The sequence below is a fragment of the Drosophila erecta genome, unplaced genomic scaffold (assembly GCF_003286155.1).
Source record: "Drosophila erecta strain 14021-0224.00,06,07 unplaced genomic scaffold, DereRS2 tig00000055-arrow-pilon, whole genome shotgun sequence".
Classification (NCBI taxonomy): domain Eukaryota; kingdom Metazoa; phylum Arthropoda; class Insecta; order Diptera; family Drosophilidae; genus Drosophila; species Drosophila erecta.
In genome coordinates this window covers 13852166-13878894 of record NW_020825200.1, presented here as the reverse complement: position 1 = coordinate 13878894, position 26729 = coordinate 13852166, and the positions used below count along the sequence as shown (strand labels likewise).

The 26729-nt window shown below is 40.7% G+C and overlaps 9 protein-coding genes across 11 annotated transcripts in view; 6 read left to right on the top strand and 3 right to left on the bottom strand.

Annotated features, from left to right (window-relative positions):
- The window catches only part of LOC6542743 (calcium/calmodulin-dependent 3',5'-cyclic nucleotide phosphodiesterase 1), a 116451-nt gene that overhangs the window by 10666 nt on the left and 79056 nt on the right, over positions 1-26729 (bottom strand). For 2 of the 3 annotated variants that reach the window (XM_015158961.2, XM_015158963.2), the window contains 4 exons: positions 11782-12072; positions 8521-9076; positions 6597-6710; positions 3760-4329 (listed from right to left, as the gene is read on the bottom strand). In XM_015158961.2, the coding sequence (XP_015014447.1) occupies positions 3760-4329; positions 6597-6710; positions 8521-8819 (983 nt within the window). In that variant the 5' untranslated portion in view covers positions 8820-9076; positions 11782-12072. The remainder of the gene's footprint in view (positions 1-3759; positions 4330-6596; positions 6711-8520; positions 9077-11781; positions 12073-26729) is intronic. The other variant, XM_026978967.1, reaches the window with a different exon arrangement.
- LOC26526425 (polycomb protein esc) lies at positions 533-2987 on the bottom strand. The gene is made up of 4 exons (XM_015160018.2): positions 2622-2987; positions 2416-2549; positions 2174-2345; positions 533-1733 (listed from the first exon to the last, which is right to left on the bottom strand). The coding sequence occupies exons 1-4, from the start codon at positions 2679-2681 to the stop codon at positions 822-824; spliced, it is 1278 nt and encodes a 425-aa protein (XP_015015504.1). The 5' UTR covers positions 2682-2987; the 3' UTR covers positions 533-821.
- Positions 7865-8153, top strand: LOC113564097 (ovomucoid). The gene has a single exon (XM_026978970.1). The coding sequence runs from the start codon at positions 7905-7907 to the stop codon at positions 8106-8108; it is 204 nt and encodes a 67-aa protein (XP_026834771.1). The 5' UTR covers positions 7865-7904; the 3' UTR covers positions 8109-8153.
- Positions 10611-11133, top strand: LOC113564098. Its single transcript, XM_026978971.1, has one exon. It carries the CDS (start codon positions 10642-10644, stop codon positions 10792-10794), a length of 153 nt encoding a protein of 50 aa, XP_026834772.1. The 5' UTR covers positions 10611-10641; the 3' UTR covers positions 10795-11133.
- Positions 13211-13656, top strand: LOC113564096 (ovomucoid-like). The gene has a single exon (XM_026978969.1). It carries the CDS (start codon positions 13326-13328, stop codon positions 13530-13532), a length of 207 nt encoding a protein of 68 aa, XP_026834770.1. The 5' UTR covers positions 13211-13325; the 3' UTR covers positions 13533-13656.
- LOC6542271 (trypsin inhibitor ClTI-1) lies at positions 15153-16034 on the bottom strand. The gene has a single exon (XM_001969772.3). It carries the CDS (start codon positions 15798-15800, stop codon positions 15561-15563), a length of 240 nt encoding a protein of 79 aa, XP_001969808.1. The 5' UTR covers positions 15801-16034; the 3' UTR covers positions 15153-15560.
- LOC6541219 lies at positions 16739-17631 on the top strand. Its single transcript, XM_001969770.3, has one exon. The coding sequence runs from the start codon at positions 17340-17342 to the stop codon at positions 17571-17573; it is 234 nt and encodes a 77-aa protein (XP_001969806.1). The 5' UTR covers positions 16739-17339; the 3' UTR covers positions 17574-17631.
- Positions 16814-17257, top strand: LOC6542543. Its single transcript, XM_001969771.3, has one exon. It carries the CDS (start codon positions 16817-16819, stop codon positions 17039-17041), a length of 225 nt encoding a protein of 74 aa, XP_001969807.3. The 5' UTR covers positions 16814-16816; the 3' UTR covers positions 17042-17257.
- LOC6540944 (maltase 1) lies at positions 20767-22743 on the top strand. Its single transcript, XM_001969769.3, has 3 exons — positions 20767-21981; positions 22041-22387; positions 22474-22743. Exons 1-3 carry the CDS (start codon positions 20791-20793, stop codon positions 22688-22690), a joined length of 1755 nt encoding a protein of 584 aa, XP_001969805.1. The 5' UTR covers positions 20767-20790; the 3' UTR covers positions 22691-22743.

Sequence of the window (26729 nt, the reverse complement as noted above, 5' to 3'; positions counted from 1 at the left end):
CCATTTGGGAACCCCAGCAAAATACCCATCGCCATGAAACAAGCTATTTTCATAAACCTCCATTAGAGGCGCCCGAAAAAGCCATGATGGAAATGGTCTGCACTTTCGTCAGACGAGAGCATTCAATAAAAATTCAGCTAGGGCATGGCAAATCATTGTGGCACTCTGCGCTGCTCGCCTAATCAGTCTGCTGGGAGCTGTTATGGCTGGTTGGGATCGCCGTCCGCCGTTCGCCGTTCGCCGCTTGGTTACTCACTCATCCCGATTGGGGATGACTTTCCCGCTGGCAGTTTCAATTTCGTCGCGCTTATCCCCACATCTCCACCCGGGCTAAGGCAGCAGATTGGAGCTGGATGGCAGTGCAGCAATGCATATAAATGACGCAGCAATGGAAGCAGCCATTTGTTGTGCGGAGCTTTGCTTTGTTTCACAATTAGAATTGCCAACTGGGGACACTCAGCCAACTCGAAGACGTTTACATTACGTTGCTTAAAGAGCAGCAGCATGAATTCCAGATAATACATCTTTAATCTGAGGTAAACATGGAATTGTCTTCACTTTATGTGCAATAAATAAAGGAATCAGTAGCAAACAGAACTAAAATTGAACTAACAACTGTTCGTTCTTCGATTTTACAGGCGATGCAGCCCATTTAACATATTTAAACCTCACCCAACTATTAATTGGATTTATTAGACATAATTTGAGGCAGTGCGCACTGTAATTCTACCTTAAGGCTAACCAACTAGGAACTAATCGAGGGAAATGTTGTAAGTTTTGGCCACGTGAGATTTGGTTTGTGGTTGCGCCCTGGTGCGCCATTAGATGGAAGTCGTTTGTCTGCGGTTCCATCGCCACACGGTGGCGTCATCGCACACGTAGACCAGCACGCTGGCATCCCGGGAGAAGGCGATCTGACGCACTGTGGCCACGCTGCGCGAGTTGTGCAGGGTGGTCATGTGGGCGCCCTCCGGATCGCTGGGATCCAGCTCCCACACATACACCTTGCCCTGCTGGTTGCCCAGGGCGATCACCTTCTGCCACGGGTTGAAGCCGAACCTCACGAACCAGATCTCGCATTCGTCGTACTCGAATTCCGCGATGATCGTGCAGGAGGAGTCGCTCGGCTTCACCTGCTCGAAGCTCTGATGGAGTTGGCCCGGCTTCCAGCAGACAATGGCATTTTCGCAGGACTTGGAGAGCACAAAGTTGCCAAACCACTGCACACAGTCCACGTAATTCCTGTGTATATCCCTCGTAGAAAAGTCGGGGAAATGCTTGGTCACCGTGGGGAAAGGCAGGGTCGACTTCTCCTGGCTAAAAGTGTTCGACAGCTCGATCTTGTGATGAAATTCGGGCGTATTCAGACACCACAGTTTCAGCGAATGATCCATGCCGCTCGAAACAATGCGATCTCCACGCATATTGAAGTCAATGGACAGCACCTCATCGCGATGTCCCTCCACTCCGCCCAAGATGGCGATGCACACGTGGCTCTGGATGTTCCACAGTCTTATCGCGTGATCCTTGCTGCCCGACAGCAAGAGCTGCAGCTTGTGCGGATGGAACTTCAGCTCGTTAATGGCCTGTCCATGACCGATGTAGTTGCCCACCGCCTCGTTCTGCTCGACGTCAATCACCCTGATGACTCCGCGGTATCCAGCCGCTGCCAAAAGCGGGGCAGAGGTCTTCAGGTCGTACGACCAGGCGCAGGTGTAAAATACCTCATCGGGCTGTGAAGTGAATTCAAGTTTTGTTGGTATATTTCGAGTGTGTAAAATGGTTTTCGGCCCATATTTTCAGTTATTTTGGCTGAACACTAACATCTTTTACTTAAAAGATTGCTGCCTACAACCAAATGAATTTAATTTGCTATGAATTCGTCTGTTTTCAGAATTGACGCACATGGAATAAAAACAGCTTTAAAGCTCATAATCAAATCCTAACTGGAGGTGCTAGTTTCTGGATATTGCGAAACCAAATGGAGAATGAATAGCTCGTGAAAGTGCAAATGACCATTAAATGACCATTAAATAGCCATTAAAACGGAGAACAAAATCGATGACCCATTTTAAACGTTGACTGAGCTAAGCGATTCTCAACATAAGATGCCCTAACTATAGCCAACTGATCAATAGGGCCTTGAAATTGCTTGTGCATCCTGGCGACTCACATCCGGATCTGCGTAGCAGTGGAGCAGCTGCAGCCCGCCCTGGCGAGGGCACTCGTAGACGGTCACCCGGTTGCTGCCCGCCGTGGCGAAGACCTGGGGCTCCTCCTTGCCCAGCAGCGTGTTGAAGGCCACGCCGAAGATGTTGGCTCCGTGATTCTCCTTCACGTGGGTGCTTTGCAGTAGGCATTTGGAGGTGGAATCGGTTCAGAATCAGTTGCCAGTGCAGAAATTGCATTTCTTACTCGTATTTGTAGGCGGCGCGGCTCTTTGGCTTCGATTTGGTGTTCCGGCGTCCGCGGCGCTTGCTCCGTGTGCTGGATGACGGGGACTTGCTGCGCGAGGTGGTGCTGTTGGTGGTGTAACTGGCGGACTCATCCTGCAGCCCCCATAAGCCCCAAAAGATCCATTAGTTCTCCGTTCGCATAGCCATTTGTCATTCGCTACTCACGCCACATGATTCCTCCGACTCTTCGGGCTCGTTGCCGTTTTTCACTTTATCACTGCTCATTTCGAACGCGCGGCACGTTTACACGGTTAAACGAACCCCAAATCAGGCGCCCGTCTTCAATAAACTTTGCGATATTGCTATTTTAAATGTTTAAATAACGAGGCGAGTAAAAAATGTTTTTTTTGGCGGCAATAGTGTGACCCCAGTCACGGATCGCGTAAAATATCGAGACATTGCGGGCAGTACGGTCTTACCATTGCGTAGCGTGGCCACCTGGTCACGATCAGCTGGCCAGTGTTGGCAAAAATTAGTTTACACTTAGGCGGGAAAGTTGAAAATTTCAAAAACGACAAACACATGCGCATGCTAGTTTTTTTTAATAAAGAAAACAAACAAATGTAGGACAAGTAACATGCCATGGATTCATGTGCGGTATTCAAACTTTGTACATGTATTCACAAAATGACACTGGTCGACAAGACTAGGAGAGTTGCTGCTTGTGAGTGGTGTAAAAAGTGGAAGTTAAAGTTTTCCAGAAATCGTTTAATTCATAAAATGAAAAGAATTTATTTTTACCCAAGGCTTTACATGAAGCTCTTTTAAATCATTTTAAATATATTATGGGAAACTATCACATCTTCCAGTTTTTACGCCCTCAAAAGCTTACTACGTTTATTGGAAATATTTAAAAATATCACGTAGTAATTATATATTTTTTGGTTTTATTTTGTCAAATCGCGACAACGAAACATTTACAATCACGCAGAGAGCGGGTGGGGAACGAAACAAGTGTCCTTTTTTTGATTAGTCTAGGATAAAATAGTTATTTACAATAGAAGCGAGCAAAAGATTTGGGGAGGGGACAGAGGCTAGACAGAAGATTACAGCAGTGGAAATCGCAGACAGAGGTCGGCAGACAGATAGATTGGATAGAGGAGAGATAGAGAGTTAGAGAGACAGAGTTCATAGAGTTATGTGTGTATATATACTAGTATAGGAGAAAGTAGTTCATTCTGGAGCTGTGTAGTTGTTGTTGTTGGCTTGTTAACGCAAACGTGAAACGATAAAGGCAAATCGAACGAACTGAAGAGGCGCAACGGATAACGTTAGTCTAGCTTAGAAATCAAATTTCAAGTACGTTTTGTTCGTCGACATGGACCTGGCCCAGGTGGGTGTCCTTAGGCGCCGTTGCCGGTGCACCGTCGCTGGGTTACTGCAACTGCCACTGCTGCCGGCACTTCCCGCTTGACTCTCGGCCGCCTTGGCACTTGGCTCCGTGGTTGCGCTGGAGGAGGTGCTGGGTGTGGAGGTGGTGGTGGTGGGGTGGGGCGTTGTAGGTCCCTTGTCGCCGGGATCCTTCGAAGGACTCTCCTCCATCACCGATTCCCTCACGGTTTCCAGGGCGGGTTGAAGCTTAGGGGCAGGTGGTGCGACTGTTTCGCTCGCGGTGGTGGATGGCGGACCCGTTGGGCCACTGTGGGTCTGCGGGGCCTGGGAAACGCCCTTGGTGCGACACTCTATGCTGTCCTGGTTGTCAGCGGCTGGCTTGGCACTCGCACCTCCACCTGCACCTGCACCTGCACCCCCAGGCGTCGCCTCCTGCAGGCTGCAACTGCTGTTCGAGTTGTTGTTGTCCTGCTGCTGGTCATCTCGTCCGTGGCTGTGGCGATTGCAGTTCAGGTTCTTGCAGTTCCCATTGCAGCCCCCCCTGCAGATTTAGTGGCCAGTTTCGAGTGGCAAGGCGGTCAAGTTTTTCGGCGCCCAGCAGTTGGCAGTGAGTAACAGCGAACCGGTGCGAATGGGCAATTTTCGGTTACGAGACACCACGTTGATTTGATGTTGCATAGCATTCGGATTGATTGTGTGTTTTGTGTACAAGTTTTCATGTATTTTTTTTAGGTAAATAGTTTTGGCAATAGAAAGAAAGAATATATAAATAGAACGTCAGTTGAGAGATTGTGATAAAGCTTTTGGGTTTAGTTGGGGCAGAGAATTCGACTTTTCCCACGAAGATATATAAACAAAAGATCTGTCAATTAGCCTTTTGTTTTAAATTTCGCCCTTCCTTTATCCAAAAATTGTAAAAATAAAAATGCTTAAACATAATTGCTTGCCTACTACAAAATTCAATTTCATCTGTTAGGGCAAGATTTAAAAGTGCATCAACTCCGAATTAAAACAAAAAGTAGGCCAAATGGTAATCGAACTTAACTCCTTAACTTTGAGAGCTGTCTCGGGAAAAACATTAAAATAAATGGGAAAACGACTTTCTACTCAGCCTCACTTGGCCATGTAAATCGAAGAATCGTGTCATGTGTGGGTCGGTAGGTAGAAAAATGTTTATTAATTCATGTTCCCCGCCACCTGAATACAATGGATGCCGCATACTCCATGCATATGCAGATGACATTCGGGTGTGGTTTGGAGGGGATTTAATTGAAAGTGTGGTAAATAATAAAAATGCACTGATGCATTGGGCTTGTATTTGCGGAGAGTACACTTTTGCGGCTGTGAAGCGAACCAAAATCGGGTTGTAAAATGATTTTGCTTACCGGAATACGATTTGAACATTTTCTAAATCAATAAAAGAAAAAGTGAGGAGGCCCAGTACTCAAGCTAACAATGCTGTATGGTGGAGATTTTGCTAGCTGGAATGCTGAGTCCCGGAAAAATCCTAAAAAATATTATTCCGATTTCAGGCCTTCAAAAATATTCTACTTAAAGTTGTATGTCGAATTCAAAGGCGAAGTTATAGCAGAGAAGAAGAGAACGGATTAAATTCAGTAGAAGCACACAGAGAATTCCATCTGGCGAATTGACAAACGAATGGAGTAGACGTAATGCAATACACCGAAAGAAATGGCGAGCACATAAGTAAGACACCGAGAATTGAGTTAGAGACAGTTCTTTAATAAAATACGGTGCTGCGATTCGTTAGGGGCGGTGTTTGGGGTCTTAACCTTAGCTTAGTAACTCTCAAGATCCGAAGAATACAGTACACAGTTATACGTTACGTAAGGCTAGGCTATGGCTAAGAAATACTCGATCTCTGCAAACGTTCTATGGCAATGAGTTCGATGAGTTATAGAAGACAGTACAGATACGATTGATGGTGATGGTGAGGATTATGATGATGCTCTAGGACTAGAGTTCCTTTTTTACTGGTAGAGCAAGGCAAAAAATAGATCTCGATAGTCGAAATACACGAACTGAAGAGAGCACTACAAAGAATGAGGATAGAAAAAGTCGGTAACAGAGTTAGAAAGAAGTTGAAAGTAGAAAGAGGTGAGATAGTAGCTGAATAATAGTGGTTATTGTGAGTTATTGGATTCATGTGGGCGCGAGTTCGGGTATGGTTTTACTATAGAAGAGATGTTAGAGTTTCAAATCAACAGAGTTAACGACAAAACCAAAGCGACAAGGTTGGCTCGATGGGAACACTTACTCTTCGCTCCCAACGGATGAGGACGCAATCTGCCCCAACTTTGTTTTACCTGATGTGGGGCTTCTGCTCAATAACACAGACACACACACAGTAACAGTAACAGTAACAGAACGGATATAAAAAGAAAAATATTCAGATATATGTATACATTCAGTAGGTATAACAAGGACCTCGAACCTTCGTTCGTCTCTTAGGAGTATGTTTATTATATAGCGAAACTGGATGACTTGATGATGGGTGATTGGACTGGGTTATCGCTGAAGGGAAAGCTTGCCTGGGGTGCAAATCCGAAATTTTGAAACTACGCAGCATTACAGTTATTTTGGGCCCTACTAAAAATGCTTAACCAGGCCTACACCAATTCGATGGGAGCCCCAAAGAAGCCCAAGCTGAAGCAGAGTTGTCCACAGATCACTTCGACTCAGTCGACTCGCTATCCTCTTGGTTAGGCTAGCTCGCCAAGAAGCTTGCAGAATGTTTGGTTCTTTGGGAATATATCTGTGCAGCCTAGGGGCGCCACTTTCACCTACCTTGATTCGTCTATGAAGACGGCCTCGAGCACACGAGCCGCGTAGTGGAGATTTCGCTGCATGTCCTCGTAGGCAACTGCCTCATGATCCATGCGGCGGAGGAGACTGCGTATTCTGTGGAATTGAAGAAATCATAAGTGCTGTAATGTGAATTGGTAAATATGACAGAGTATTACTCTGCCGCAGGAAGGAATATATGCACACATGTATAAATAAAATTCGAGTAATATAAGAAGACATAAGAAGGAATTCATCATCGTATATTTTCTTCATTTTGATAACGTAGAATAAGAAAAGCATTAAACAAAAATATTATTTGTTAACATCGCCTTTAGTGTATATGCTTAACTTCCAGCCTTCGGCACAAATAAGATTCATTTAAAAATCCGTGCTTTACGTTGTGATAAAATAAGTATAAAAGAAGAATTTCGGTAAGATAGGCGCGAATTGATTAAATGATAAGCCTTTTGAATTATGGAGTCCAAATTTGCAATTCAGGGAAGAAAGTAAGTGTGGAATAGGCCTTGTTGTTCGTAGTTCTTCGTTAGCTACAATTGGTCAAGGCGGCATAATTGAACCAATGTACCGTGACACTATACCAGAACGTGATAAATTGGAATACCTAGGGTATATTGCATTAGTGTATAGTTTCTCGGGGCTTTTATAAAAATGTGTGACCGCCTGGTGAACCACCAGTCTTCCGCTACAGACATGCGTTGTGCAGTCCTGATCGCGCTGAGCTTCCTGGCACTTTTGGGCCAATCGACTGCCAATTCGCCTAAGCCACCTTGCATATGTCCTTTGAATTATTACCCTGTGTGCGGATCGGACAACAACACATACGCCAACGGTTGCTGGCTCAGGTGCCAAAAAAATGTTACGAAAGTCAAATTAGGACGCTGTCGCAGCAATAGTTCTCAAAGGGAACCCCTTGAATAAAATAAAAAATTACCACTTTGGTTGCATAACTACTAAACGCTTTCAACAGAAAATGAACAAAAAATTAGATGACGAATATGTCAGAAAGAGAAAATAAATGCAAGGTCACGTTTAACTTTTGAACGTACAAAGGCATCTATTGCGAGCAAATTAGTTGTTACCAATTGTTAGGTAAAAATAATGTGTGTACCAATACACATGAATCTGTGTGAAGCGTCCGTCTATCTCAAATTACTCTGCCATACCCTAATACGTAAAATTAAAATGTATCGCCTACAGAATGAAGCACTTCCGGCTGCATAATGTATAAGACGCCTATTTGTGGCCGATTGTGTGCCATTCGTATCTGATCAGTGCAAAACGAAAGCCATGCGTATCCCGATTTTCATCGCTCTGTGCCTGCTTTCAGTCCTGGTCCTGACTGGCGCCCAAGTCACAAGACCCCTTTGCCCCTGCCCAAGGCTCTATCGACCTGTCTGTGGATCGGACAACGTCACCTACAACAACTTATGCGAACTCAATTGTGCAGCGCTAGTTAAGGATGTTACTTTTGAAAAGAGAGGAAGATGCTAATAAATAAATAATAATAAACATTAACAATGGCATATACAGAACGAATAGAATGTCTAGTGGTAATGAGCTCGAAAGCAAAATACTACCGAGCCTAAAACGTGAAATTCAAATGTACCGCCTTAAGTACTCGTATACTATTCTATACCATTTCTGGCGCCTGGTTTATAACTAGTGTCGATCGGGCCTGAACATTTTATTCTATCCGGATCAGTCCAAGCTGTGCACCACGTAACCATGGTCTGCTTGCCTACACACAGGCAGGTATTTCATCTTAGAGGATAGAGAACAATGTTCGTCACAAGCCTTGTACGTCAAAGGTGCGATCGTCACTAGGCTTTTTCTGTCTATTTTCGTGTACCGCGGTAAGAGCTGTTTTGGATTAATACTATGCCTTTGATAGGCACGAACTTACCTCCCGGCCGCTTTGTTAAGAGCATCTGGCGTGTCGACTGGCGGCAAACTCTCCGTATCCCATTGCCCGGCGGCGAAGGACATATTCGAGGGCGTTTCGAAGGAGTGTCCCGACTCCTGCGGAATATCGGTGTCGCCCCGCAGTAACGAGTTGTTGGCGACGCCCAAGTTAATCGAGTGCATGTTGGTATAGTCGGCCGATTCGCGACCCGCGACCATTTCGGTTTGCGATAGATTGGCCGACGAGATCTGAATATTATCGGCCAGATAGTTGGTGGCATTCGGCGATGATGGCTGCATTTTCGCGGTGGCGGCTGGTCCGGAGCTTGGTGGGGCCTGATTGCTGGATCGGCTGTCGCCGGCGGACGCGGATCCGTTGGATCCACCGGCACGGAAACTCACTCGCTCCGCAAGTGGGTCACTGAGCGGCGTCTGGGCGAAGCCAATTCCCGGCACTGTGCTGCTGCAGGCGGTGGTCGAGGGCGATGCCAGTTGGCCGTCGAATTGGGTAAAGTTGCGGCTGTTTGTGCGCCGGATAATCGTCAGTGAGCCGTGTCCTGCAAGAAAGCCGGGAGAATTCAGTGAAGGCCAAGGAACGACTGCTGCTTATATAGCTATATCACTCTCACTGTTGACACATTGATTAGGGGCACCTACTGGGATCTAACGAAGCACACAAGGCCCCCAAAGGACTTAAAAGGCAGGGGGTGTGGGTAAAACGAGTACAGTGGCTACAAAGTATGCAAAATAGGATTCAATAGGTATATAATGGTGTGAATTACTTTGTTTTTATTTTAATATACAATTCCAACAAAGTTGTGCTGCTGAAAACGTTCTGCTACCCAGGAATAAAAAATAAAGACACCTTTTAGTTTTGATTTTGCAATTCTTCATCCGTTGTAGATCAAAAATCGTTGGGCGCAATGGACAAGAAATCAATAATTTATTCCCATCATTTGGGGCCATTGTAGCATAGAATTCTTTATTTAGTTTAGCCCCAGTGGGGGGGAAAATGCTTAACGAGCAGCGAACAAAAGCCCCAAAGAAGTTCCTCCTCCGAGGCATGTCCTGGCCCCACTCCCCCTCTAGTTCGCTGAGTGGCATCATCCTAAGTTGGCCCTAAGTTGGCCCCAAGTTGGCATCCTGGGTGTGTCGAAAAAGTGCAAAGGATTTATCTGTGGGTGGGTGTTTGTCAAGTGGCAAGGTGGCTAGGTGGGGGTGCAATCCGTGTAGCTGCCCCAGAAGAACGGAGTGTCGAGAATCTTAACTGCATTCCATTTATTTTGACAGTGCAAGCAGCCCGGGAGAAAGGTGATGGGGCAGTCATAAAATCCGCTTTATGCTGCACTTAAATTTATGTTACACCCGAGATTCCTTCGCTTAACTGCTAGATGCGCGGGCTCTTTATCGAGTCGAGTTTTTGGGATGAAATGTTTTATGCTCCTTTTACTGGCGCCTCTTCACGTCCTTAATGACTTTCAACGCTTCATTTTACCCCACAATGTTGGGGGAACCGGAGGAAAATGCTCTGCTATCCCCACCTGGCATCGCCTTACGCCCGAAAACCCAATTCCGCTTGTTTTGACCCATGAGAACGCGGTGGTGGAAATTGCCGGCAATTAAATGGGCTGATGGCCGCATAAAGTGCGTTTCGCAACTGGTAACATGATCGATGGCCCACCATCAATCTTTTTTATACACTTAGATAGTTTAGGTTTCCACCTACTGACGTAACATAAAATAATGTTATCTAGCATAAATATATTTGGAACAAAACGGGCCAGTTTAACTTAAAACTAAGTCTTTTACTAGATATGTTCAGCTAAAATTATAATTTTCTGATTTATGCTAGTAAGTACCATATATGTACATATATACATTTAAAATTATATTTGTTTAATGGCTTAATCGATTCACTTCACTACCTGAAGGCCTAAATCAATATTTTTCAGCACATTTAGTGATTTGCCTGGTTGGCATTTGCTAGCTAAAATATGCTAAATTAAGAACTGCTAATATAGCTCGAAATCAGGGACTTAACGCTCTAAGTTCTAACGATTTCCTGGCTTATGGCTATATAATTCAGATTACCATCAGGTGATGTTCACTTTATTCGGCGACCATGAATTGCTACATTCCCATTGCACTTTTTGTGTTCGCTGTTTTGGATTTGGCAAACGGGGTGAACCAAAAGGAAGGTTCTACTTTTTGTGTACAATATTTTGGTGGCGTGTGCTGGGATAAAAGATTTAATATGTGGCCAGCGGGAAAATAAATTCGGTGAACGCTTGTGATCAGTAATCATGTAACCAGAAGAAAAAGGTTTTGCTCTTTTTAGGGCTAAGCAAAAAGATTTACTAATGGTTCTATCATTATTAATAGTTGTTTGGAAGTTAGTTTTATCCCCTAGTTCTATGCTATTCGATGTGTCGCCTTTAATTTTCAGACATCGATTTGTGAGTATATGAATAAGTTTACCATTAATAGCGCATGCTATATTATTGGATTCAATAAACAAATTTTTTTATAATGTATCACCATAATCAGCAGTTTTCCTAATACATATTTACAATAATACAAGCCTGCGTTTTTAGTTCAACGCTATCAACGTTAATCAGTGCATCTATTAGTTGGCAACGCATTTGATTTCCTTATGTAAGTTTAAATAAGTACGTGCAATGATCAGGTTGCCCAACAAATATTGTCTTTGAAACTGCAGGATTATTTAATGATTAAATTGAAAAATACAAACTTTGTCGTAATTAAAATTAGTTATTTTTTAATATGTGTGTAAGCTACGTTTAAGTTTTGCGTTGATAAAGAAGGCCTTTTAATAAATATATATGGTATGGTGTTCTAGTGGTGAATTACCCCCATATTTTGGGATTAAAATAAGCTCTTTAGATGTGTCCAAATCAGTTGGGTTAAGCCAAAATGTAATTAAGACAACTGCGCTGCAATGCAATTTCAATTAGCCGATTTGGTTTCCAGCTACAACAACCCACGAATTGCTATCCCATCTAAATTCCTGCAACTTCCGAGCGATGTCAAACCGACTTAGCCACCGCAATCTCCGCAGCTTGGGCAGGATGGATTATGCAAGCGGTATGCTGTCCTCAAAATGGAAATTATAATGCCACCTCCCCACAGAGCCACAAAACCAGGAGCACTTGGCGGCTTAGATGATGAAATATGCAAAAATAATGCACACACAAGCGGGGACACAACGGACGCAAAATGCCATGAGCTGCTCTCTACTTACTTGCCACTTGACCATTTATTGTCGCATTTGAGCCGCTGCCACTGAGCTCAGCGACCGTGGGACTGGCGGCTTCTTGTGCCGGCGTACTGACACCAGCTGCTCCTCCGGACGCCGATCCCGATCCCGGTCCCGTCCCGGTTCCCGTTCCGGTTGCACTTCCAACTGACCCACTCGCTGCACCGCTCGCTGCACCACCGCTGCTCGTTGCCGCACCACTTGTGCCACCAGTGGGGCCCGCCCCACCACTTGCCTCGTCCCGCTTGCTGGGCAAACTCTCCGGCGTGCTGGCAACTGAAAATGGAAGTCGAATGGAAGTGTTATTACTTTCTGCTTCTTATCAATCATGCTGAATGAAATATATTGCATTTAAATACATGAAGATACAAAAAAAAAAATCAGATGGCGCGAAACAACATTAAAACGAGTTTTCAACTGTTTAACTAATGTTATTCCAACGTGCATCTACATTTCAGCGTGGGATCCAACAGGTTTCTGGGTGGCAATCAGTATTCAAACTATCCCCGCTTGTGCACACATCTATGTGAGCCCCAAATCCTTTTGTTGTCTTTCACTTGCTGCAAATCCCTCGTTTCTAATACTGTCGGGCTTAGCAAAAGTGTATTTGTGTTGTGTATTTTGTTTGCTTCTTGGCCAAAAGGGTCGGAATACTTCTTTGCTTCTTTGCTTTTGAGAATGAAGGGGCGTATCGTAAATTGTGCCGAAAATAACATATATCACTTTTATAATAGCTCCAAACTAGTAGTTTAAATTTGATTAATTAATATTCAAAATGAAACTTGGTGCTTTGGCTTAAGGTCACCGGTATTTTATAAGCTTTGTCTGTCTTTAAGTGGAACACTTTCTCATTCAGCCATTCATATTCATGTTAGTAACTTAAATTTTTTTTAACTGTGTACTTAATCATTTAAACATTATAAAAAGAGCATTTGCCAATCACTATGGCATCCGGGAATACCCACTCATTCTCCTTCCGCTTAAGCTTTTCTTCAGCTTCATCTTGTAATATCCTCTGCTTTGATTCGACCAGGCTAAGCTGCCTCCTTTGGCACTACAAGATTAGACTGAAATTGCTTTTGTGCGTTGGAAGGATTTTATTAGGCCAGGCTAAAAAAGATTTTTTTGTGCGAAAGATTCCAAGGCCAGCAGCTGCGAGCAACGAGCGAACTAGGAACAATAAGCGTGTATATATACACATATTTCAATATATTTATAAAAAGATTCCAGTTTCGTTTGCTCATGTCTAATATTGCGTATACGCCATGGCCTCTAGATGATGGGCAATCCCCATTGAGTCCGAGACCAATGGTGCATTTTACAAATTGTATTTTTAGTTTATTTAAAATTACAACCGTATTTATTTCATTACAACCTTTTCCACTGAAAAACTACTTTTGCCACGCTTTGTTGCTGTAGCTTTTCCACCAAACTACGGCTTCTGGTTCTAGAGGCTCTGAATATCTATAAATAAGTGACGATCAAGTTTGAAAGGTGCACTCTAGACTAGCCTGTCTAGCATTATAGCCATGCGTTGCCTAGCTCTCATCGCACTCAGCCTGTTTTCCTTTTTGGCCCTGGCTGTGGGCCAGCAATCCGAGCTCATTTGCATATGTCCTGACATCTATAATCCTGTGTGCGGATCGGACTTCGTGACGTATTCCAACGAGTGCGAATTCAAATGTGCAGTCAACAACAGAAGCTCCACTTTCATAGTAAAGAGGGAAAGGTGCTAGGAAACGGAACATGGTTCGGAACTGGTGATCGTCAACATTTGTTTGATAAAATGTGAATAATAAACTTAGTCCGAAGCTTAAACTGTGTTTAAACGAACGGTTTTGTTTACCGCATAGGTAGAATACAAATAGAAACTGTTTAACTGGCACAGTCAACCTATTTCTTAAATATTTCCAAAGTTAAGTATTTATTATTTTATCAGACTTTTCAGTATTTATTTCCAATAGTTTTACGTCAATGCTAAGTAATCTATTTAAATAAAAAAATATTGATTTCCATTCAATTGGTCTAACAAAGCCGGAATTGAAGTAAATTATATGAATAACAACTGTCTACAGAGAACTGAACTTCTATGTGTGCACTTTCTTAAGTTTTTGTTATTGACCCAATTGGTGGCTTGTATTCTATTTGGACAAATGTTGCCAAAAATTTACCCACCAACTAATAAAATAATAATAATAATATGGAGGCGAAATGAAGGTATGTTTGTCGGGTGTTGTGATTGACACTAGGAATTTAAATTTAAACAAATAAAGCCTTGTCTGTAATAAATACATTAAAATGCAGTCTTGGTAGAACAATCGGAGGAATAAGACTGCGAGCATCTGATAGTTTTGACCTTCAGGAAGTGCCAAATTCACGGTTCATTACTGTACATTTTCCAGCGAATTACGACTTGCGAAGGTGGAAGGTTCCGGTTTATCTATAAATAAGAGGCGATCAAGTGTGAAAGCTCCAGTTTTGCCTAACTAGCATTATAGCCATGCGTTGCCTAGCTTTCATCGCACTCAGCATGTTCGCTCTTTTGGCCCTTGTTGTGGGCCGAAATCCCCATATTCCTTGCCCATGTCATTTCATCTATATCCCTGTGTGCGGATCGGACAACAAAACCTACAACAAGTGTCATCTTAACTGTAAAATTAAGAATGGACTCAACGTTACCATAGTAAGGGAAGGAAGTTGCTAGGAAAGGGAACATATATCGCCAACTGGATATCCACTTACATTTGTATCACGAACAGGGAATAAATTATTATGGTTCTGGTTTCGGAGAAATCGTTTAAGATAAAACAAATACAAACGATGTTGTTTAAATATTCAGTGGTAAAACAATCCTTAAATATCTCAAATGGTTGTAATTACTTAATATTTTTCAGGCTTTAAAGTACTTATTTCCAATAGCTTCATGCTTCATGCCAGTGCAAATTAATTCGTTTAACTAATCAAATACGTTAATTATTATTATTTTTTTTTGTATATCAGAGCAGAATTGAAATAAATTAGATGAAGAACCTTTTTCTACAGAGAACTGAATTTTTTTATATATGAACTTTTTTGGGTTTTTGTTATTGACCCAATTGTTGGCTTGAATTCTATTTAGACAAATGTTTCCCAACAAATAAAACAAAAATTATATCATAGGAAGTCTTACTAGGGCTGCGAAATGAAACCACATATGTTGTGATTAAAAACTTGACTTAACACGAATATATAAAATGTGAAAAATGGTCTCAAATATTTTTATTTTGCCGGTTTTAAAGCTATGATTTAAGTGTGTCCAATCTAAAAACTTGTTTAAATTTTGATCAAAATACTTAAGAAAAGAAAAATGCAGTATATTGCTTTTAAATCATTGTCACTTTATTTATAAATGAACAAGTAATTATGTTTTTAAAATCTGGTTCATAATGTGAAAGGTACGTGTATGTTTATTAAAAGTGACTAATCAAAGATTTATGTTACAAATTCGCGCAAGACACTATTTGTTATCTTTGGTGGCAAAAAGTACCTTGATCGAAAGTATTGAGTTCATAAATCACTGCGACCCTCGAAAGTGGGATCTAGTTTTTCCCAGTGTCGCGTTTTGTACGATTTGTATTGGCGATAAAGTGTTCAAGCGCTATCAAATGCAATGCCAAATATCTGGCTGATAAGCTTATTTTTATTATATTTTCCACATTGATGATTAATACAAGGCACTTATTTCTGGATTTTTCTTGGACTCTTCTGTCAAAAGGATTGTGGGCTTAGCAGGTTCCGGCTCTGAGAAGTCCCATACTGCGTCCTTGGCGTTCCACACTTCGACGTACACAATCGAACTCGCATCGATTTGGGTAGGTGACCAGGTTGGATCCACAAACGGGCTCGTAGTTCCTGGGACAGGGACAGAATGGCTTCTCCAACTTATCCGCGTCATCGCAGCTAATTGGCGTTATGGTGAGGGCCAGGAAGAGGCACAGGGCCAGTAAAACGCTTAGGAATTTCATTGTTACGGGGTTAATCCACTTGCTAGACTGATTCGGTACTGGAGCTTCACACGATTTTTCATTCAATGGAGCTTTGGCTGGCTTCGATTTGGCCACCTATCTTATCAGCACTCGTGGTGCTTTGAAGTAGTGAGTGTTTTTGTTTTCAGTACATTGTGATTGGCTTGCATTTGAAATACGAGCCATTCCAGTTCCTGGAGTTTGCTATGCTAAGTATATGCAATGCAAATTATTTGAATAATTTATGGGCTCCGGCAATTCCAGCTTAATTACTTATTTAGCTTATCGCAGAACCCAACACGCAGTTGTCTATAGTCGAAAAAAAGCTCACACAGAAAAGCTAAACGATACTCGCTCTATCACTCACTATATTTAAGAGCTTTTCCCCATTTCTCTCTGCCTTCTTATCAGCGATCAGGTATAGTCGAGGGAATTTCCCAATCTACACAGAATTTACATGCACTTTGCCTCGCTTTTTATGAGGCACGGTAATTAATGAAACGTCAGCCTTTTTGTGAGCCAATTTACACGACACTAGCTATTCAATTTCAATTGCCATTCAATTTCAATTTGCTTAGCTGCCTGGCCCCGGGGGAAATTCGCCTAAGTTAGACCCAGTTGTGGATTCATTGCCGCCATGAGAGGTTTACTTCTGGGTCTGATGCTCTTCATTTTAGCCATTCTGGCGGTCCGGGCTCTAAACTGCCAGCCGTGTAAGTTACTGGAAGCCCGCAAGACACATGCCAATGAAACGAGTACCCAGCATACGCGTATGTGAGAAAAAGTGGGGAGTGTTTGATGTTTCGAAGGTCGGGACGGGAGAGTGGAGCGCAGTAATCAGCAGCTTGTTTGAGTAATTAGCAAAACTTACGCACACACAAAGGCAGCGACGACTTTTATTCACACTCTCGACAAACGACTAATTCGAAACTCAGTCTTAATTGAATGCTCGCAGCGAAACGAAGACGAGTTCCGCACAGAAAACCCTATTCACTCCATACATCCACGTAGAAAACATGAAGTTTCCGACTTTGCTGGTCGTCTTGGGCCTTTTGATCGCCCTCTTTGCCGGATCCTCGGAGGGCAGCTATTGTCCTTGCGATCTGAAGACCAAGGGCACTGAGGTCTGCGGCTCAAATGGTGTTACCTTCAAAAACCGCTGCGAGTTCGAGTGCAGCCAAAGGGATTATAAGAAACTTGGACGCACCCTGAACATCCAAAAAGATGGACCTTGCAACTAGACAAGCGGAAATGCTGTTAAATCTTCGGACCCATTTGGAGCCAAAATACATAAAAACTGCAGTGCTGAGTGCTGTGAGATAGTTCTCGACATGAATAAGTGACTATCAAAAGCTTAATACTCTTGTGGAAACAATCTAAAATGCTTTCTCTCGTTTATCAGTAATGTATATTATAACCAAGATACTCTAACCAAATAAAGTAAAAGTGTAAATTAATTAATCTTAAACGCAGTCTTGGTAGAACATTTGGTGGAATAGGACTGCGAGTATCGGATAATTTTTCATTTTCTTGCGCAAAATGAAGTTCTTGGCCATGCTGGCTCTTTTGGGCCTATTGGCCATGTTATTTGTGGCTCCATCGGAGGCAAGCTATTGTCCCTGTAATCTTCGAAAGGCAGAGGTCTGTGGCACCAATGGTGTGACCTACCAAAATCGATGTGTTTTTGAGTGCACTCAGCGGGAATATAAGAAGCTCGGCAGAAATCTGAACATCCAGAAACTGGGATCTTGCCAAGCCACTCGATTCTTTTGACACAGCAATTACTTCATACTTTAATGAAGAAACAAAAAATAATAAATAACCAATTATATCATCAAGCTATTTTTTCTTTTTAACTGGCAAGTACACTTGTCACAACTGGTTGCCTGTTGAATATGAATAAGATGTGTGGTGTTGTGTCCGGAGATACTATTTGTATATTCATATTTTCACGTCATTTGTTTAATGGCATCTGCAGTAGAGATCTACTAGTTTTAATCATTCAGTGCTATATAAGAAATTTTACAACATCTAATCTTATTTACGTTTAAAGTGTATTAATGTGGTCTAAGTAAAAGTAAGCTGTTTTATAATCTGATTCTCGACGAGGCGCATCGGTGTGTATTATATGCAAATAACGCCATTCAATGCTAATTAAAATCGGCGCCGAGTGCGTCATCACCTCGTTAATCAACTGGTGACTTTAGGTCGTAGCTTATTTTCATTGACACTTTTGGTTCCACCAGCTCGAAGGCGCTTTCGGCACCGATTAAACAGTCGCCTCACGCACATCAATCAAATTTATGCATAATTAATCGTTCGCCAGCAGCGATTCGATTTTCTGGAGGATGGCTGATGGTTGGGATTTGATTTATTAACTCTGCACAGTGGCTTGACTAATTGAATCCCAATACGTGCGTCGCAGAACATCCAAATTGGGTCCAAACAAACCAACTGGCTAATACCAACGAAAAGGCGATGTACTAACAAGACCAAAAAGCAAGTCCAATAAAGGTAATGGGCCGCTTTTACAGGCTTTGATGAGCTACTGCCATTGGCTTTATGACAGGAAGCTGACAGCTGCAGTCCAGAATTCTACTGGCCACAATGTTATTAAAAAGATAAAAATAAACGGGGTGAATCACAGCCCTAAATGTGTTTTTATCTCGTTCCAGAGAAAGATTATATCATATCAGATCATTTTAGCGGAGCTGATAGTGAAGTAAGTTGAAAACACTGCACTCCGCCTTAAATTTCTATTAACCATATTTTCTACTAAAACTTTTAAGATCGCATATTGCCAAAAAAGCCCTATTGCCTGTGTAAAAACGAGTAAACACACATTCCATTTTTCAAACTGCTCGTTAGCACAATCAATATTTTTGTTTACCTTACTTAGAGTGCGAAATAAATCCCCTCGTTTCGGATTTGTTTATATTTTGAATGTTAATGTTAGATAGTCACAATGGGAACAGTAAACTAGATCTTATTAAGTATTACCACTCTTAACCTGTTAAACTGACTCGCTCATTGCAAACAACTTATGGGCAAATACCGATTGGTAATACCAATTTGTAACGAAAGTGCCCTAGAGCCGAACACATATCAGTCAGTGACTTGACTGCCAGCCTATCTAACTGACCCAAAGCCGATAAAATGATAATACTTGGTCGAAAGAGGATTGCCCCGCCTGGAGTCATAACAATAACAACTAGATAGTGAAGGTCGGATGGGCCCGAACGAAAACAGGCAAATTAACCGGGATAGATGTGTGGAAATTTACATGTGGAACCTACTTATGACAACGACAATCTCGACAAACGACAGCAAACCAACAAAATCGTACCGCTTCTGCCGCCGTTTTTGTAATCGATTTTTGATAACAAGTATTTGATAAGCGTAAACCTATTGACAGCACTAAATAGCAGCCCAAAAAAAATAAAATGCCGTATGAGGGACCGCCCAACTCGAATTGGCTGATGCTCAAAGGTTGTCAGGCAACGCAGACGCAGATATAAAAATGGATAAGGCGAAAAGGAGGAAAATGCGGATGGGGGAAAACCGTAGCATATGTTTAGGCGCGTGTGCTAAATTTGTAAATACGAGTATATCTGGGGCTACCGGATTAGTGGGAGCTGATTTTAAATATGCCAGGCTGGTGGAGAGGCACCCCGAATTTTCTGATATGATTAAATATTTACATAATAAAAAATGTAGGCCGTGTATATTTATTTATTCGAACCGGAGCAGCCAGCAAGTCAAATCGAAAAGTGCTGGTAAAAAATGAATTTCCTTCCTCTCCTTCAGAATTTCCTAACACAAAAGGCTTCTGAAACTCGTCCTCTGCTCGCGCAAAAGGCAATTCAATCAGCGTCGCAACATGAAAGGTATGTCCTGGTGTCCTGCGAGGAACCCACAGACAGGTGAGACAGGTGACTGAGATGCCACAGTTTGGAGATGTAGGCGGCGGATTAGCCTGGTCTGCCCCCAAAAACATTTCGCTTTAACTTTCCACTTTCCCGCCTCCTTCTCATTTTCCCCAGAGGTGCGGCCTCGAAATTACAGCGAATTTTCTTCGCTTTGATTTTGGTCGGAAAAGGAATCGCAATGCGAGCAGCCACGCCCCCTTGTCAAACCCTTTTCATGTTGCCGTGAAAAGCGGGAAAATTATGCCGACTCTGCTCGCTTACACGTGCAGATTTCTGCACATATTTGTGGGCGAATTTTCAATATACAGAAACTTCTAAGCAAGCCGGTTGCTCAAGGGTAAAAAGGAACACACTTTCTTGTTTTGACTCTAGTAAAATGTTTAATTAGGCTGCCAGTTTCAGCCGACATTATGTCTATGGGGGATTGGGTGAAATTCCATTTGGTCGCCCTGGTCACGCAGCGGAAGTTCGCGTTTGGAAATCTTAATTGGCGTGTGTTTAATAGGTGCTTGTGAAGTGGGTAAAAATGTGTTATTTAAAATGGAAGTGGTTGCAAATTAGAACTACGTGTTTTGAAATTTGTGGAACGCCCTTTCTGAGTGTTCCGTTTATGCTTGGTGATATAATACTTGAAAATAATGCACATAATCAAGAAAGCTGGTTAAGGATAAATGTTTATTCTGTTTTATATTTGCTAGTCGTAGCTTGGTTAAAAAAGGTTTAAACATTACTTTACAAGTCGTCTTTCAGCAATAACTATGTATTGATTTAGTTCAGACATTCCTTCGCGCCAGTTTTACATTTCCATTGTTTTGATGCAAAGGTTAGAAAATTTCGCACTGTTTGGCCAACTGGCCGTTGTAACAGCGGGGTCAAACAAAAAACTTTAAATGTTTAATGCCATTCAAGCAATTTTCAAAGTGATTCAACAATTGCTCAAATATTTAAGCGATCAAATCGCCAAGTCAAATAAACAAAACCGGAATTGAAAAGCCGGCTGCAGTATAAAAAGCCGGCAAAAGTTTGATGATGATAGAAAACAAGTTCGTTCGTTGACCACGATGGTTGTAGTGAAAACAACTTTCATTTTGAGTGTGGGCCTTGTAGGGATTTGGGCCCGCATCCACCAGTCAAAGGAACTGGATGCGAAATACAATTGGTGGCAGCACGAGGTCTTCTACCAGATCTATCCGAGATCGTTTCAGGACAGCAATGGCGACGGAATTGGTGACCTTCAAGGTATTACTTCCAGGTTGCAGTACTTCAAGGATACGGGCATCACGTCCGTATGGTTGAGTCCCATTTATGAGTCGCCAATGGTGGACTTTGGATACGATATATCAAACTATACAAACATACAGCCGGAATATGGCACCCTTGAGGACTTTGACGCCCTGATAGCCAAGGCCAATGAACTGGGCATAAAGGTGATCCTGGACTTTGTTCCCAATCACAGCTCGAATAAGCATCCCTGGTTCATAAAGTCAGTGGCCCGAGAGCCAGGATACGAGGATTTCTATGTGTGGGAGGATGGCATTCTCTTGGAGAACGGTACTCGTGCTCCGCCCAACAATTGGCTGTCGGTGTTCTCCGGATCCGCTTGGATGTGGAACGAGGAGAGGCAGCAGTACTACCTGAGGCAGTTTACCTATGGACAACCCGATCTGAACTACCGGAATCCCGACGTGATCAAGGCCATGGACGATGTGATGCTCTTCTGGTTAAACAAGGGTATTGCCGGCTTCCGCATCGATGCCATTATTTATATTTACGAGGATGCTCAACTGAGGGATGAGCCTCCCAGTGGCACTACCGATGACCCGAATAATGAGGCCTACTTGAGCCACATCTATACCAGAAATCAGCCTGAGGACTATGGTCTTCTTCAGCATTGGCGACAACTCCTGGATAATTATACAGCGGACCACGAGGGACCACTGAGGATAATGATGACCGAGGGTTACGCTTCGGTGTCCCAACTAATGGAATACTACGAAGATTCAAATGGAGTTCAGGGTCCCGAGTTTCCCTTCAACTTTGACTTCATCACCGAACTGAATGCTAATTCGACAGCTGCGGACTTTGTCTTCTATATCTCCAGGTGGCTCATCTACATGCCACATGGTCATGTGGCCAACTGGGTGATGGGAAACCACGACAATCCGCGGGTGGCATCCCGATTTGGTGAGAAATCTGTGGACGCCATGAATATGCTGCTAATGACATTGCCTGGAATTGCTATAACCTATTATGTTTGTACCGAAAATGCATTGCTTAAGGATCATTTTATAGAGATTTTCCTTCACTTTAGGGCGAGGAATTGGGCATGACTGATTACAGGGACATCAGTTGGAGCGATACTGTGGATCAGCCCGCTTGTGAGGCTGGAATCGATAACTACAGGACAATCTCTAGGGATCCTGAGCGTACTCCCATGCAATGGAGTAGTGATCTGAATGCAGGCTTCTCCTCCGCCAATCGCACCTGGCTGCCTGTTAATCCCAACTATAAGGAACTCAATCTTCGCAATCAGCAGCAGACAAGACGAAGTCATTACAAAACATATCAGTCCCTTTTGAAGCTCCGACAGTTGCCAGTTCTGAGGAACGGATCCTTCGTTCCAGAAGTGGTTAATCGCAGAGTTTTCGCTTTCAAGCGGTAAGTACGAACAAGCTCTACTTTAGCTTTTAGTGCATATATATTATATTTAATTATAATATATATATTTTTCCATATATTCCCAGAGAACTGAAGAACGAGCACACTCTGCTGACAATTGTGAACGTGCAGAACCGCACTGAACTGGTGGACATGGCGGACTTTATAGATCAGCCCAATCGATTGAGTGTCCTTGTGGCGGGAGTGGACTCGCAACACCGGGTGGGGGATCGACTTAAGGCCGAGGCAATTGAGTTGGCGCCCAACGAGGGATTAGTTATTCAGCTGAATAAGCGAAAGTAACCGGCGAACTACTTGGCATTCCAGTTAAAGTACGAGAAAACTTTCCATTTGCCACCCAGCCGTGCTTTTCTATTTTCGTATTTAAATGTATCTCAGAGGGGCCATCTAATCGAGTTTCCATTTCATTTGACAGCGGAACACATTTCCATTTACATTAGCGCATTGCAAACCTTTTAATTGAATTGAGAGCACTTGGTGTCGGACCTTCTACTTCTCACTTTGGGGCACTTTCCCTACTGTTTGGCCTCGACTTTAATTCAGAGTCGTAATTCATAATTGTCGTCAGGTTTTTTGGCCCTTTTTGGGGCTCAGGCAGCTGATAAATGGTGGCCGAATTTAATTAAATTTCCACTTAACGGTGGTTGACGACCTTCAAATTGACTTTGATTTATTCTCATTTCTATTGTATTTCAGCTACTATAAACAAGTTGATTAGTAGGTGTTCTCTAAGCAAAGGCATTATTCAAAATTTATGACAATTTCCTAATGCTATTTCATATTTGGTTCGTTTTTGCGTTTTTTTTGTAATTATACTTGACTATGTGAAATTGTAATTTCCCCATTAATTCGCTGTTTTTCAGTACAGTGAAATGAAAATTTCAAACAACTGCTACACTAAAAGGTAATACAAACAAAATAGAATTCGGAAACTCGTGAAAAAATAATAAAATGAAACGAACTTAAAAATTTTTAAAAAGTGTGAGCGTGGCAAAAAGTTTTTTGCAAATTTACAAAAATTCAAAATTTACAAGATATATAAAAAAGTGAATAAATACCAAAACATTTTTCAAAAGTCTGTGCGTGACAGTTTTGGGCGATTTGTGGGCGTTGGAGTGGGCGGGACAAAAGTTTTATTGGCAAATTTATAGAAATATTATATATGTATATACTTTATATGGAAACGTTTTCTTCTGCCTGTTACAGACTTTGCAACGAGGCTAGTACGCCCTTTTACTCTACCATACTATTTACTATAATTACAAAAAAATTTAATAAAAACTGATTTATAAATTTAAATTCAGATTTTTAGAGAATTACGCCAGAAACATTAAGAGGTATTCCACTTTAAAATCCGATTAAGATAAGTTGAGTTATGGAGTTTTCAACTTCAACTTTGGGACATTTCTTAATTTTTTTGAATTTCTACAATATCATACATCAAAAAAATAAAAAAAAAATTAAAAAAAGAATAAATTTCTAAATTTGAATGCAGTTTATTAGAGGATTGCGCCGGAAACATTTAAAGGTATGCCACTTCCAAATCCGATTAAGATAAGTTGAGTTATGGAGTATAGAACTTCAGCCTTGGATCATGTTTTCATTTTTTGAATTTCTACAACATCAATCACCAGAAAAATGACAAAAATTTAAAAAAAAAATAAATTTCTAAATTTGAATGCAGATTTTTAGAGAATTGCGCCACAATTATTTAGAGGTATGCCACTTCAAAATCCGATTAAGATAAGTTGAGTTATGGAGTATAGAACTTTAGCCTTGGATCATGTTTTCATTTTTTGAATTTCTACAACAATAATCACCAGAAAAATGACAAAAATTTAAAAAAAAAATTAATTTATAAATTTGAATGCAGATTTTTAGAGAATTGCGCCACAATTATTTAGAGGAATGCCACTTCAAAATCCGATTAAGATAAATTGAGTTATGGAGTATAGAACTTCAGCCTTGGGACATTTTTTAATTTTTTGGAATTTCTACATCATACATCAGAAAAAATGACAAAAAAATTAAAAAAAAAAAATTTTCTAAATTTGAATGCAGATTTTTAGAGAATTGCGCCAGAATTATTTAGAAGTATGCCACTTCCAAATCCGATTAAGATAAGTTGAGTTATGGAGTATAGAACTTCAGCCTTGGATCATGTTTTCATTTTTTGAATTTCTACAACATCAATCACCAGAAAAATGACAAAAATTTAAAAAAAAAATAAATTTCTAAATTTGAATGCAGATTTTTAGAGAATTGCGCCACAATTATTTAGAGGTATGCCACTTCAAAATCCGATTAAGATAAGTTGAGTTATGGAGTATAGAACTTTAGCCTTGGATCATGTTTTCATTTTTTGAATTTCTACAACATCAATCACCAGAAAAATGACAAAAATTAAAAAAAAAAATAAATTTCTAAATTTGAATGCAGATTTTTAGAGAATTGCGCCACAATTATTTAGAGGTATGCCACTTCAAAATCCGATTAAGATAAGTTGAGTTATGGAGTATAGAACTTCAGCCTTGGGACATTTTTTAATTTTTTGGAATTTCTACATCATACATCAGAAAAAATGACAAAAAAATTAAAAAAAAAAATTTTCTTAATTTGAATGCAGATTTTTAGAGAATTGCGCCAGAATTATTTAGAAGTATGCCACTTCCAAATCCGATTAAGATAAGTTGAGTTATGGAGTATAGAACTTCAGCCTTGGATCATGTTTTCATTTTTTGAATTTCTACAACATCAATCACCAGAAAAATGACAAAAATTTAAAAAAAAAAATAAATTTCTAAATTTGAATGCAGATTTTTAGAGAATTGCGCCACAATTATTTAGAGGTATTCCACTTCAAAATCCGATTAAGATAAGTTTAGTTATGGAGTTTTCAACTTCAGCCTTGGGACATTTATACATTTTTTTGAATTTCTATAACATCATCCATCAAAATATTAAAAAAAATATTTAAAAAAATAAATTTCTAAATTTGAATGCAGTTTATTAGAGAATTGCGCCACAATTATTTAGAGGTATGCCACTTCAAAATCCGATTAAGATAAGTTGAGTTATGGAGTATAGAACTTTAGCCTTGGATCATGTTTTCATTTTTTGAATTTCTACAACAATAATCACCAGAAAAATGACAAAAATTTAAAAAAAAAATTAATTTCTAAATTTGAATGCAGATTTTTAGAGAATTGCGCCACAATTATTTAGAGGAATGCCACTTCAAAATCCGATTAAGATAAATTGAGTTATGGAGTATAGAACTTCAGCCTTGGGACATTTTTTAATTTTTTGGAATTTCTACATCATACATCAGAAAAAATTACAAAAAAATTAAAAAAAAAAATTTTCTTAATTTGAATGCAGATTTTTAGAGAATTGCGCCAGAATTATTTAGAAGTATGCCACTTCCAAATCCGATTAAGATAAGTTGAGTTATGGAGTATAGAACTTCAGCCTTGGATCATGTTTTCATTTTTTGAATTTCTACAACATCAATCACCAGAAAAATGACAAAAATTTAAAAAAAAAATAAATTTCTAAATTTGAATGCAGATTTTTAGAGAATTGCGCCACAATTATTTAGAGGTATGCCACTTCAAAATCCGATTAAGATAAGTTGAGTTATGGAGTATAGAACTTCAGCCTTGGGACATTTTTTAATTTTTTGGAATTTCTACATCATACATCAGAAAAAATGACAAAAAAATTAAAAAAAAAAATTTTCTTAATTTGAATGCAGATTTTTAGAGAATTGCGCCAGAATTATTTAGAAGTATGCCACTTCCAAATCCGATTAAGATAAGTTGAGTTATGGAGTATAGAACTTCAGCCTTGGATCATGTTTTCATTTTTTGAATTTCTACAACATCAATCACCAGAAAAATGACAAAAATTTAAAAAAAAAAATAAATTTCTAAATTTGAATGCAGATTTTTAGAGAATTGCGCCACAATTATTTAGAGGTATTCCACTTCAAAATCCGATTAAGATAAGTTTAGTTATGGAGTTTTCAACTTCAGCCTTGGGACATTTATACATTTTTTTGAATTTCTATAACATCATCCATCAAAATATTAAAAAAAATATTTAAAAAAATAAATTTCTAAATTTGAATGCAGTTTATTAGAGAATTGCGCCAGAAACATTTAGAGGTATGCCACTTTAAAATCCGATTAAGATAAGTTGAGTTATGGAGTTTAGAACTTCAACTTTGGGACATTTCTTAATTTTTTTGAATTTCTACAATATCATACATCAAAAAAATAAAAAAAAAATTAAAAAAAATAAATTTCTAAATTTGAAT

Bases quoted from the DNA above. Each gene is read 5' to 3' on its own strand.
- LOC26526425 (XM_015160018.2), bottom strand. From the start codon at position 2,681: ATGAGCAGTGATAAAGTGAAAAACGGCAACGAGCCCGAAGAGTCGGAG. The intron at 2,346-2,415 runs GTAAGAAATGCA...CCTACTGCAAAG, and splicing joins CGCGCCGCCTACAAATACGA to CACCCACGTGAAGGAGAATC. The intron at 1,734-2,173 runs GTGAGTCGCCAG...TTCACTTCACAG, and splicing joins ACTGCTACGCAGATCCGGAT to CCCGATGAGGTATTTTACAC.
- LOC113564097 (XM_026978970.1), top strand. From the start codon at position 7,905: ATGCGTATCCCGATTTTCATCGCTCTGTGCCTGCTTTCAGTCCTGGTC.
- LOC113564098 (XM_026978971.1), top strand. From the start codon at position 10,642: ATGAATTGCTACATTCCCATTGCACTTTTTGTGTTCGCTGTTTTGGAT.
- LOC113564096 (XM_026978969.1), top strand. From the start codon at position 13,326: ATGCGTTGCCTAGCTCTCATCGCACTCAGCCTGTTTTCCTTTTTGGCC.
- LOC6542271 (XM_001969772.3), bottom strand. From the start codon at position 15,800: ATGAAATTCCTAAGCGTTTTACTGGCCCTGTGCCTCTTCCTGGCCCTC.
- LOC6542543 (XM_001969771.3), top strand. From the start codon at position 16,817: ATGAAGTTTCCGACTTTGCTGGTCGTCTTGGGCCTTTTGATCGCCCTC.
- LOC6541219 (XM_001969770.3), top strand. From the start codon at position 17,340: ATGAAGTTCTTGGCCATGCTGGCTCTTTTGGGCCTATTGGCCATGTTA.
- LOC6540944 (XM_001969769.3), top strand. From the start codon at position 20,791: ATGGTTGTAGTGAAAACAACTTTCATTTTGAGTGTGGGCCTTGTAGGG. The intron at 21,982-22,040 runs GTTTGTACCGAA...CCTTCACTTTAG, and splicing joins GAATTGCTATAACCTATTAT to GGCGAGGAATTGGGCATGAC. The intron at 22,388-22,473 runs GTAAGTACGAAC...ATATATTCCCAG, and splicing joins AGAGTTTTCGCTTTCAAGCG to AGAACTGAAGAACGAGCACA.